General features: G+C 39.4%; 2 protein-coding genes across 10 annotated transcripts in view; one reads left to right on the top strand and one right to left on the bottom strand.

The window, feature by feature from the left end:
* Positions 1–13361, bottom strand: part of ralgps2 (Ral GEF with PH domain and SH3 binding motif 2) — a 516901-nt gene that overhangs the window by 199064 nt on the left and 304476 nt on the right. The window lies entirely within an intron of this gene.
* Positions 1–13361, top strand: part of angptl1a (angiopoietin-like 1a) — a 139484-nt gene that overhangs the window by 22059 nt on the left and 104064 nt on the right. For all 4 annotated transcript variants that reach the window (XM_073063660.1, XM_073063662.1, XM_073063661.1 and 1 more), the window contains exon 2: positions 11223–12106. In XM_073063660.1, coding sequence (XP_072919761.1) covers positions 11272–12106 — 835 coding nt within the window. In that variant the 5' untranslated portion in view covers positions 11223–11271. The remainder of the gene's footprint in view (positions 1–11222; positions 12107–13361) is intronic.

Genomic DNA, 13361 nt, shown 5'->3' with positions numbered 1-13361 from the left:
ATGCTGGAGTCAATTATAAAAGATGAAATAGTGGCACATTTGGATAGCAGTAACAGGATCGGTCTGAGCATGGATTTACGAAGGGGAAATCATGCTTGACTAATCTTCTGGAATTTTTTGAGGATGTAACTATGAAAATGGACAAGGGAGAGTCAGTGGATGAAGTGTACCTGGACTTTCAGAAAGCCTTTGATAAGGTCCCACATAGGAGATTAGTGGGCAAAATTAGAGCACATGGTATTGGGGGTAGGGTACTGACATGGGTAAAAAATTGGTTGGCAGACAGGAAACAAAGAGTAGGGATTAACGGGTCCCTTTCAGAATGGCAGGCAGTGACTAGTGGGGTACTGCAAGGCTCGGTGCTGGGATCGCAGCTATTTACAATATACACTAATGATTTAGATGAAGGGATTAAAAGTAACATTAGCAAATTTGCAGATGACACAAATTTGGGTGGCAGTGTGAAATGTGAGGAGGATGCTATGAGAATGCAGGGTGACTTGGACAAGTTGGGTGAGTGGGCAGATGCATGGCAGATGCAGTTTAATGTGGATAAATGTGAGGTTATCCACTTTGGCAAGAACAGGAAAGCACATTATTATCTGAATGGTGTCAAGTTAGGAAAAGGGGAAGTACAACAAGATCTAGGTGTCCTTGTTCATCAGTCACTGAAAGTAAGCATGCAGATATAGCAGGCCAATAAGAAAGCTAATGGCATATTGGCTTTGATAACAAGGGAAGTTGAGTATAGGAGCAAAGAGGTCCTTCTGCAGTTGTACAGGGCCCTGGCGAGACCACACCTGGAGTATTGTGTGCAGTTTTGGTCTCCAAATTTGAGGAAGGACATTCTTGCTATTGAGGGAGTGCAGCATAGGTTCACGAGGTTAATTCCTGGAATGCCGGGACTGTCATATATTGAAAGATTGGAGCGACTGGGCTTGTATACACTGGAATTTAGAAGGATGAGGGGGATCTGATTGAAACATATAAGATTATTAAGGGATTGGACACGCCAGAGGCAGGAAACATGTTCCTGATGTTGGGGGAGTCCAGAACCAGAGGCCACAGTTTAGGAATAAGGGATAGGCCAGAAGGCAGTGGAGGCTAATTCTCTGGATGCTTTCAAGAAAGAGTTAGAGCTCTTAAAGATAGCGGAGTCAAGGGATATGGGGAGAAGGCAGGAATGAGGTACTGATTGTGGATGATCAGACATGATCACAGTGAATGGTGGTGCAGGCTCGAAGGACCAAATGGCCTACTCCTGCACCTATTGTCTATTGTCACCTCCACCGTATTTCTAGATGGAGTGGAGTTAATCTACAAGACAAACAGGAAATTATTTAACATTCCTCATCTTTGTCCCAGCATAAAAATTACATCAATGTCTGTCAGTGAGTTAATATAAGAAATACTCCCACTACTTTACTTTATTGTCACCAAACAATTGATACTAGAGCGTACAATCATCACAGCGATATTTGATTCTGCGCTTCGCGCTCCCTTAAGTACAAATCGAAGTAAATATAATCAAAATTTAAATTATAAATCATAATTATAAAATAGAAAAGGGGAAGTAAGGTAGTGCAAGTTAGGTTTGGATATTTGGAAGGTATGGCCCAGATCGGGGTCAGAATCCGTTCAGCAATCTTATCACAGTTGGAAAGAAGCTGTTCCCAAATTTGGCCGTACGAATCTTAAAGCTCCTGAACCTTTTCCCGGAGGGAAGAGGGACAAAAAGTGTGTTGGCTGGGTGGGTCGTGTCCTTGATTAACTTGGCAGGACTGCTCCGACAGTGTGCGGTGTAAAGTGAGTCCAAGGATGGAAGATTGGTTTGTGTGATATGCTGGGCTATGTTCACAATCTTCTGCAGCTTCTTCCGGTCCTGGACAGGACAACTTCCATACCAGGTTGTGATGCACCCTAGAAGAATGCTTTCTACGGTGCATCTATAAAAATTAGTGAGGGTTTTAGGGGACAGGCCAAATTTCTTCAGCTTTCTCAGGAAGTAAAGGCACTGGTGTGCCTTCTTGGCAGTGGACTCTGCTTGGTTAGACCAAGTCAGGTCATTTGTGATATTCACCTCAAGGAACTTAAAGCTTTTGAGCTGTTCCACCTGCGCACCACCGATGTAGATGGGGTCGTGCGGTCTGCTACTCCTTCTGAAGTCAACAACCAATTCCTTCATCTTGCTGACGTTGAGGGATAGGTTACTGTCTTGGCACCATGCCACCAGGTTCTTAATTTCCTCTCTGTACTCAGACTCATTATTACCCAAGATACAGCCTACAATTGTGGTGTCATCAGCAAACTTATATATTGAGTTTGATGGAAACTTGGCTACACAATCATGGGTGTACATTGAGTACAGCAGGGGGCTGAGTACACAGCCTTGTGGGGCACCGGTGCTCAGAGTGATTGTAGAGGAGAGCTTGTCCCCTATTTTTGCAGCCTGGGTCCTGTCTGTGAGGAAGTTGAAGATCCAGCTGCAGATCTGAGTGCTAAGACAAGCAAGGCATTTGCCCCCCCCCCCCCCCACTGCTCCATCACATTATAGCTGATTTATAATCTTGTACCAGTAAGCTACACTATTCTGGTATTCCTTGATTTTCTGCTATCTAAAATATCTGCCATGAATGTACTCAGTGACTGATCCTTCAATGCCTTCTAGGTTAAAGAATTTCAAAGGTTCACCACCGTCTGGATGGAGAATTGTTTCCCCCAATTCTGTCATGAATGTCCAGTTCCTTATTACAAGGGTGTGACTACTATTTCTTGACATCTATCTATAGGAAACATCAATCTCACCAAGCCCCTTAATAAGTTCAAAGTGAATTTATTATCAAAGTACATATATGTCACCATGTACAGCCCTGAGATTCATTTTCATTTTCTTGTCGGTATACTCAATAAATCTGTAATAAAATAATAACTGTAACAGAATCAATGAAAGACCACTTGGGCATTCAATGAGTGTACAAAAGACAACAAACTGCAAATACAAAAAGAAAGAAATAATATAATAATAAATAAGCTATAAATATTGAGAACATGAGATAAAGAAAGTGAGTCCATAGGTTATGGGAACATTTCAATATTGGGGCAAGAGAAAGTGAGTGAAGTTATCCCCTTTGATTCAAGAGCCTGATTGGTTGTAAGTGTTCTTGAGCCTTGTGGTATTGAGTTCTGAGGCTCCTTTACCTTCTGATGGCATTGGTGAGAAGAGAGCATGGCCTGGGTGGTGGGGGTCTCTGTTGATGGATGCTACTTTCCTGCAATGTTTCATGCTCAATGGTGGGGAAGGCCTTATCCATGATGGACTGGGCCATATCCACTACCTTTTGTAGTAGTTTCTGTTGAAGGGCATTGGCAATCTGGACCGATTGGAGTCTGCAAGTAAGGAGATCGAGGATCCAATTGCACAAGGAGGTATTGAGGCCAAGGTCTTGGAGTTTAATTATTAGTTTTGAGGGAATGATGGTATTGAATACTGAGCTGTAATCAATAAAGAGTACCCTGATGTATGCATCTTTGCTGTTAGATGTTCCAAGGTTGAGTGAAGAGCCACTGAGATGGCATTCTGCTGTGGCCTTGTTGCTCTAGTAGGCAAGTTGGAGCATATCCAAGTTGTTTCTCAGGCAGGAGTTGATATATTTCCTCACCAACCTCTCAAAACACTTCATCACTGTGGGTCTAAGTGTTACTGAACGATAGTCATTGATGCAGGTTACCACATTCTTCTTAGGCACTGGTATAATTGAAGCCTCTTGAAGCAGGTGGGTACCTCAGACTGCTGAAGTGAGAGGTTAAAAATGTAAATTTTAATGAAATCACCTCTCATTCTTCTAAACAAGAGAATTCAGCCCTGGTCTGCTATATCTCCTCATGATACAAATGGCCCATCAAAGAAATCAATGCAGCACTCTGTCTATCCAAGTAAATCCTTCCCTGTCAAATACCATCTTGCCCACATGTGGTAGTCAGCTGATACTGCATAGGACTCCACAACCATCTCAGAACACACAAATAGAGCGGAAAACAGTCATTCTCAGCCTGCAAACTTCAGGAATGTCACATGAATACAAAATCCCGAAACTAGTATCAAACAACTCTGCCAATTTAACAGTAATGCTCCACCAGAAAACTCCAATAGTGCACTAAAGTCAAAGGAGATTGTTGAGATTCCTCAATGCTTGGGAATATTCCTTAAAACTGCTCACATATCTAATGTCAGTTTAGACTTTAATAAGGCAACAAACACAGGAGCAGAATTAGGCCATTCGATTCATCATTTGATCACGCTGATTCATTTTCCATTTCAATATCATTCTTGTGGTTTTCTCTTCATAATCTTTTAACATCCCTACAAATCAAGAACTTAACAACCTCTGCTTTAAATACATTCAATGACTTGACCTCCACAGTCGAACATGGCAATGAATTCCACAGATTCGCCACCCTCTAACTTATAGAAATACCTCCTTGTCTATGTTGTAAAGGGATGTCCTTCTATCCTGAGGCTATTCCTTTGGGCCCTAGACTTCCCCATGATTGGAAGCATCTAATGATCCATGTCCAATATTCAGTAGGTTTCAATGAGATGTCCCCTCATTCTTCTAAGCTCCAGAGTACAGGCCCAGAGCCATTATACATTAACCCATTCATTCCAGGGATCATTCTCATAAACCTCCTCTGAACATTCTCCATTGCCTGCACATTCTTTCTTTGATAAGCGGACAAAATTGCACAATACTCCATGTGCGGTCTGGTCAAGTTGTTATAAATTCTTAGAATTACATTCTTTTATATTTTAACCCTCTGGAAACGAATGCTAACAGTATATTTGCCTTCTGCAGACTTCCTGATTCATCATCATTACTGCCCCTCCGCCTATCTTGGTATCATGCGTAAACTTGGCCACAAAGGCATCATTTCTGTCATCCATATCATTAACATATAATGTGAAAATTAGTGGACCCAACACTGACCCCTGCGGAATACCACTAGTCATTAGATGCCAACCAGAAAAGGCCCCCTTGATGCCCGTGCTTTGCCTTCTGCCTGTCAATAATCTTCTGTCCATGCTAGTATCTTTCCTGCAATGCCATAGGCTCTTATCCTGTTTAGCTGCCTCATGTGCAGCATGTTGTCAAATACCTTCTGAAAATCCCAATATAGTACATAACAACCACTGACTCTCCTTCGTCAGTCCTGCCCTTTATTTCCTCAAATAATTTCAACAGCTTTATCAGGCAAGATCTCTCCAAAACCTCATCCTTCATAATGGACTCTTAACATTTTGTCAAGCACTGAAGTCAGGCTAACTGGCTTGTAGTTTCCTGTCTTTTGCCTCCCTCCCTTCCTTAAAAAGTGGAGACACCTTTATAATTTTCCAGTCCTCTGGAACCATTCTAGAATCTAGTGATTCTTGAATGATCATTACTAATGTCTTCAATATCTCTTCAGATACCCTTTTCAAAACTCTGGTGTGTAGTCCATCTGGGCCATGTAACTTACCTACCTTCATACCTCTCAGCTTCTCCTTAGTAATGGTGTCTACACACAATTGCGCACCCTAACATTCTCAAATTTCTAGCGTGCTTCTGGTGCTTGTTATTGATTTAGTGATATAGCATGGAGCAGTCCTTCTGGACCTTCAAGTAACACTGCTCAGAAACCCCACAAACCCGATAAATCCTAATCTAATCATGGGACTATTTACAACAACCATTTAACTTACCTGGTATGTCACTGGAGCATGGGAGAAATTAGAACAGTGCACAGACTCCATGGGGAGGACGTGAACAGACTTCTTACAGAACAGTGCCAGAATACCCCAAGCTGTAATAGCATTGCACTAAACACTACACTACCATGTGTTCACAATGAATACTATTGCAAAATATGAATTCAGTTCATCTGCCATTTTTTGTCCCCCACTACTACCTCTCCAGCATCATTTTCCAGTAGTGCAATGTCCATTCTTGTCTCTCATTTACTCGTTATATATCTGAAAAATAACTTTTGGTATCTCCCTTTATATTATTGGCTAGCTTACCTTTATATTTCATAGGGTTATAGAACACCACAGCACAGAAACAGATGCTTCAGCCCATCTAGTCTGTGTCAAACTATTAACCTGCTTAGTCCCATTGACCTGCACCAATACCATTCCCCTCCCATCCATGTACCTATCCAAATTTCTCATACCTGTTGAAATAAAACCTGCATCTACCACGTGCACTGGCACAGACACAAGAAAATCTGCAGATACTGGAAATCTAAGCAACAGACATAAAGTGCTGGAAGAACTCATCAAGCCAGGCAGCATCTATAGAAAAGAGTAAATAGCAACGTTTCAGGCCAAGGCCCTTCCTCAGGCCTTGCACACTTTCACCACCCTCATGCTCCCCTTAAATATTTCACCTGTCACCCTTAACCCATGACCTTTAATTCTAGTCTCACTCAACTCAGTGGAAACATGCTGTTTGCATTTACCCCTTCTGATTTTGTATACCTCTTAAAACTCCCATCATTCTTCTATGCTCTATGGAATTAAGTCCTAACCTATTCAACCTTTCCCTATAACGCAGGTCAAGTCTTGGCAACATTTGTTGAAATTTTGTTGAACTCTTTCAATCTTATTGACATCTTTACCATAGGTACGTGACCAAGACTGCACACAACACTCTAAATTAAGACTCACCAACGTCTTGTACAACTTCAGCATAACATGTCAAAGTCTGTACACAATACTTTGATTTACAAAGACCAATCTGCCAAAGGCATTCTTTGGGATCCTATGTACCTGTAATGGCACTTCCAAGAAATTATGGATCTGTTCTACTGCACTCTTCAGTATCCTATTGCTCACTGTGTTAAGTCCTACCCTGGTTTGTCCTCCCAAAGTGCAATACCTCACACTTGTCTGTATTAGATCCTACCATCCATTTTTCAGCCCATTTTTCCTCCTGGTTTGGATTCCACTGCAAGCTTTGATAGCCTTCCAAGTCATACCGCACCCCCCCCCCCCCATTTTGGTGTCATACACAAATTTGCTGATCCAGTTTACCACAAAATCATCCAGATCATTGATATGGATGACAAACAACAACAGACAGCACCAATCCCCAAGGCATACCACTAGTTACAAGGCTCCAGTAAGAGAGACAACCATCTACTACCACTCTCCTACAAAGCCAATGTCCAATCCAATTTATTACCTCATTTTGAATGCCAAGCGTCTGACCTTCTTGACCAACCTCTTATGCGGGACCTTCTCAAAGGCCTTGTTAAAGCCCATGTAGACAACATCCACTGCCTTTCCTTCATTACCTTTCCTTTTAACGTCCTCAAAAAAACTCTCTAAGATTGGTTAGATTTGACCTACCATGCACAAAGCCATATTGACTATCTCTAATCAGTATATGTCGATCCAAATACTTGTACATCTGGTCTCTTTGAATACTGTTCAATAATTTACCCATTGCTGATGTTAGGCTCACCAGCCTATAATACCCTGGCTTATTCTTACATATTTTTTTTAAACACCAGAACATCATCAGCTATCCTCCAATCCTTTAGCACCTGACCCGTGGATAAGGATGTTTTAAATATCTCTGCTAGGGCCCTTCACGGTCCAAGGGAACTTCTTGTCAGGCCTTGGGGAGTTATTCATCTTAATTTGCTTCAAGACAGTGAACAGCTCTTCCTCTGTAATCTGTGTATAATCCATGGCCTCATGCTGCTTTGCCTCATTTCTTGACTAATCTTCCTTCAACCATGACACTTGTGATGCACACAATGTCATAACTGCCAATTTCTAACTGTGCGGGGTATTTCAGAAATAATGGAAGAGCAAAATAGATTTCACAATTCACAAGTCTGGGTCAGGGCTTTGCCGGCTGAAGCCAGAGGAATTTTTTAAAACAGGTATCCCAATCATATAGTTCAGTTACATTGTTCTAAACTCTGCCATTGCTCAGAAATTTGCTGCTTGGCCCTGGAATAAAGTGTCTGTAAGATCAATCCACTAGAGTCAGCAATTGCAACTCAAGGAAATGTGTAAGTGGAGGGGATGGAGGAAGGACAGCAGCAAGTTTGTGTTCCGGGCCACACTATGGAAAATCCAGGCCACAAAAAGAAATTTAATGAGATTTACACAAAGACTGATACTACTCTTGTCTAATTTGATCTTCAACATACATCATTCTAGAGTAACATTTCTCGTTTAGAAAACAAGATAGAGTTTGCATTACTCATCAAATAAGGAAGATAATCAGTTGGGATTCACAACATACCTGCCAGCAAATATACCCATAATTGCTTACATCTCATGGAGGCTGTATTGCTGACTTCCTCCAAGCAAATCACCAGTTGTAAGATTTCCATGCTTTACGGTATTCAACAAAGAAGTCTGAACTTCTGCCCATCTCTCAGCTCTCAGAGTGATAAAGCTATCTCCTGAGTATACACCAACATAACATAACTCTTGCAGTAAACCTATTATAATTAAAGGGTAAACTACCTGCCGGAGAAATTTTTAATTTGATTTAAATAAGTTTTAATTTTTTTGGAGAAGTGTGTTTTATCCTTTACAAATAAAGGAATTAAATTAATGTTCGTGAATACCTAAGGTATTTAGAAAATCAATTTAAATAGCAGATTTTACAGTGTCTTCATTAGGAGTTTGAAGTCATTTGGTATGTCACCAAACACTCTTAACAAATGTACCATGGCAACCATGGTATGGCAATCTAATGTACAAGATTGAAACAGACTGCAGAGGATTGTAGACTGAGCCAGCTCCAGCATGACACAACCCTCCCCACCAAAGACATATTAAGACGGTGCCTCAAGAAGGCAGTATAAATCATTAAGTAACCTCACCATACAGGATGCACCCTTTTCTCATTACAACTATCAAGGAGGAAGTACAGGAGTCTGAAGATACACATTCAACATTTTAGGAATAGCTTCTTCCCTGCTATCAGATTTCTGAACGGTCCATGAACTCATGAATACTACCTTACTACTCCTCTTTTACACTGTTTATTTTTTAAATTGTAACTTACAGTAATTTTTAAAATGTCTTGCACTGTATTGCTTCAATAAAACACAAAGTTCACAAAGTATGTCAGTGAGAATAAACCTGATTCTCATGAGCAGGTGCTTCACTATTGTTGACATCAGTGCAGCCAGATACTTGCACTGTACTTTGTTCGCCTTAACCCGACACAAACTTCTACTCAAGATTTATCAGCCGAAATTAACACTTACTGTTCTAGTACCTCTGTAATATCTATGCAACGTGGCTTTCCTCCAACTCCTGCTCACCATGTTGGTGGGCTATAAAGTACCCTGCAGTATAATAGCTGTATTATTCCTTCTTTAACCAAATGGATTCTCCTCATTACCACCTTAGGGAAAATCTAGCTCTCCAGTAATGAAATATTAGCTTTTAATCTTGCAACTTACTTTTACCTTTTCTTTCTAGTTTTAACATCTGGCCAACTACAAAAAAGCGTATTCATGTAATTTTCCTGTTTCACTTAATCCCACATTATAACATTTCATCAATTATTTGTGTTTGCATCTCATGAAATATATTCATCACATTATATTTTAAACCTGCAGCTATTTGCCTTAGTTTGTTTTGTAGCTTTGTATATTCAGTGATGATATTCTAGCTTGACACAGGTCCATATTGTGCATATTGTAAAGTCAGTTTTAGTTCATACCTTACAACATTAGTTCAATGTACTGTCAATGTGGTATAAATACCAGTAAACTTTCCTAAAGGACACAATCCCAGTTCCATTGATGTACAATCCATCTCTCTAGTGGCGGGGTCATGGTGGGGGTGCATTCCCAAAAAAATTATCAATATCATGTTGACAAGAAATACTTATTTACTTTCAGTTTAGTTTTTTCACATAAATTTGCTGATAGTTTTTTTTATTGAATAACTCAGATCTTTTGGTAATGATTTCTGAATTTCCCAAAGCTAAATTTCTGTTACCCCATACTGCAACACTGGGGTCACCTATATAAGGAACTACTCACCATATTTGATTATCAAATGATAAGACTTCTTTGAACAACAGTAAAAATGAGAGTTCTTGGAAAATAAAGATACAATATCATTGAAGGAATGAACTTCACGTGACCTACGAGTGAGTTCCCTGATAGAACATGTAAAAAGCCACTATTTTTTGGGCAATCTTAGTCTGTAATTGACATGTCTGAATAAGGAGGCACTTTTGCATTCAGTAGAACATATATGTCAAACTCAAGGCCCGCGGGCCAAATCCGGCCCGCGGTGGAATTATCTTTGGCCCGCGAGATAATATCTAATTACTATTAATGCTGGCCCCAGTAATCGAAGCGCCTATGGCGTATGATATGGCTAATGCTGAGTTTATTCAGGTACCAGGTTTTCAGGGTTTTTAGTGTTTATTCGGCAGTCTTCTTCATAAGAAACGGAATTTGTTAAATGAAACACTTTGTAGTTATAGCAGAGACTGAGACACATGAGAGCAGGCTGAAAAAACGGAGGCAACGAAAGCTGCGTTCACACGCGTCCGACTGATCCGGCCCGCATGAAGCTGCATTTTGCTCAATCCAGCCCGAGACCTAAAATGAGTTTGACACCCCTGCAGTAGACTATCTGGGCACCATGTCATCTAATTCCAAACTTAATAGTTACATGTAAAAAGTGTGCGGGAAAAAAGATAGTTGCACAAAATGGAATGCAGACTATGTTCAAGCTTGCAGAACTTTAATACCTGACAAGAGTTCATGTTGTGGAAATTTTGACAGTAAAGAATGTTTAAATTAAAAGCTTTCAATTGAAACAATTCTACCATTTAGCATGGTTAATGGTAAACAGCAGTAGTTTGAATGCTTTTGACATGCAGTAGTTTATTTCAGTTCAGGGTCAGGTAGAGATCAGGCTAAGTTTTAAGTTCAGCAGGATGTGTGCATAGTTTTTACTTAAGTGCAACACTTAACTAAAATATTATTTTATCAATTAGTAAGTAGCAATGCTGCTTGAATTTATGTTTTATGTATATTTTGAAAGATACTTGCAAGTCAATTTGAAAGATAGGGTCACTTGGTTAAACTGGAATATACAGAATATAATTAATTTTCTAGAACATTTTATATTCTTATTTGCATGGCAACACACACTACAGAACTAATAAAAATATCTTCTTTTACAGAATTATCTCTTTGGAGACAAGAGTTCCTTTCAGCATTCTTTAAGTCAACATGAATTCATTCAGCTGGACTTTGTGTCTGTTGTTAATTAGTTTCATGCCTACAGGAGGCAAGAGGGAACAACATCAAGCCAGAAACAACATTGCAGTACATTCTGTTGTTCATAACCGCTACAGACGTTCACCTAATAGCAGCAACAAATGTTCCTACACTTTCTTGGTCCCAGATCAAAGGATAACTGGTCCAATCTGTGTCAGTTCAAAGGGGCCAGAAAGAAATTATAATGGAATAACTAGAATGGATGTGGAGGACTTAAAGGACATTATGTCCAAACAGAAACGGCAAATTGAAAACCTTCAACTCTTAGTGGAGGTGGATGGCGGTGTTGTAAATGAGGTAAAATTGCTACGAAAGGAGAGTCGGAATATGAATTCACGTGTAACACAGCTTTATATGCAGCTCCTCCATGAGATTATTCGCAAAAGGGACAACTCACTGGAAATTTCACAGCTGGAGAACAAAGTTCTTAATTCCACAGCTGAAATTCTGCAAATGGCCACCAAGTATAGACAACTGGAACAGAAGTATGCAGTACTATCTACTCTTGTTAACAATCAGTCTGTAGTCATAACTAAATTGGAGCAGGAATGCATTCGTAGCCTTACGCCAAGAGAATATGAGCCACCACCCCTTGTACAAGTTGTACCACAGTCCATACCACGTAGCAGGCATTACCAAAGCAATTTGTTTGGTAGTAATGAAATACAAAGAGATCAAAATCCTGCATTTACACGAGAACGGGGGCTTCGCTCGAGAGCACCCTTGCATGAACCTTCTCCTACAACTGCCAGTTCTTTGGAATCATCAGTTACTGAAGAGCCCGATGGTAGGTTTATATAATTTTTTAAATGGTAGGTAATTTTACAGCTCTGTACTAAAAATCTATTTAATTCACAATATCCAGAGCAGAGATTACAAACATTGCATACCACACTATTGGCTTTACTTAATACAAATTAATTTCCAACTCCTTCACTTAATTCATGCCATTATGACCTCTTTGCTTTTCAAACTGATCCACACAGTTAATTAAAAGCAACTGCAATGCTTTGCATGATGGTCTCATTTAGAAAATAAGATTATTTCTTATTGAAGCTGAAATGTCTTTAATTATCACTTAAATGTGAAAATATATGACAATATAATTTTCGAAGACCGGGGGATCTGATTTTTAATAAACCCAGATAATCCCTCAGCATTAAAGGCAGATGTTACTGTTAATGGTTAATCTTAAATACCAATGATAAATAAACAGGTAAAAAGAAAGAAACCCTTGAAAATGGATAAATAATTCGTCTGGTGTGTACCAGGTAAGTTTATATTTAGGGTAATAGGGCCATATATATCTACTTTACATTTGTGCTTTCTTATAGACATCAACTTCATCAGTAAAGCTTAAGTAGTTTATGCTCAACTCAGTGCATATTTTGATAACTAAGAGAGTGATTTCAAAAACCTATTCTGCTATTTTACTATCTCCCTTGGTTTTCCACTTTGGCAAACAGAAGTTTAAGATCAAAGCAGCAAGAAAGCAGCAAATGCTTTAATGAAAAGGATGAAAAGCTATCAACAGAAATGTAATATTGATCACTATACAGATAATAGCGCCTGAGTCACTATGGGTTTTTGGGTAGACCTCTAACTCAAGAGTATTATCCTACACAGTCACTCAAAAGGAACAAGTGGGACAGCTGTTCAACCAATCAGATTGAAAGCTCTTTAATGAAGCAGAGTCTAAATTAGACTGTATAAATGCCTCAAATTATATTATATAAAGTTTTAAAAATGTGGGAACAAGAGAAGAAATTCAGGAAAACATGAAGGTAATTTCTAAAATTTCCAAAACTAGTTAACAAGGATTGAAACTCCACACTTAAAATTAAATTCACAATACCAGAAGGGTATGCTCCCTTGCACATAGCCTTTGTTGCTGCGCAACTGGAATAAAGATAGACAAGATAAAGTGTATGAAATGTGGAAGATTTTCTTTGTTGTACTGTATTTCAATATACCCTTCAATTAATAAAATTAAAAATATGTGAGTTTTCAATTTTCATTTTAAATATTCATAGTAAGCATAT

This window comes from Hemitrygon akajei, chromosome 12 (genome assembly GCF_048418815.1).
Source record: "Hemitrygon akajei chromosome 12, sHemAka1.3, whole genome shotgun sequence".
Lineage (NCBI taxonomy): Eukaryota > Metazoa > Chordata > Chondrichthyes > Myliobatiformes > Dasyatidae > Hemitrygon > Hemitrygon akajei.
Note: the sequence above shows the minus strand (reverse complement) of the source record. Positions and strands in the feature narration are given on the sequence as shown.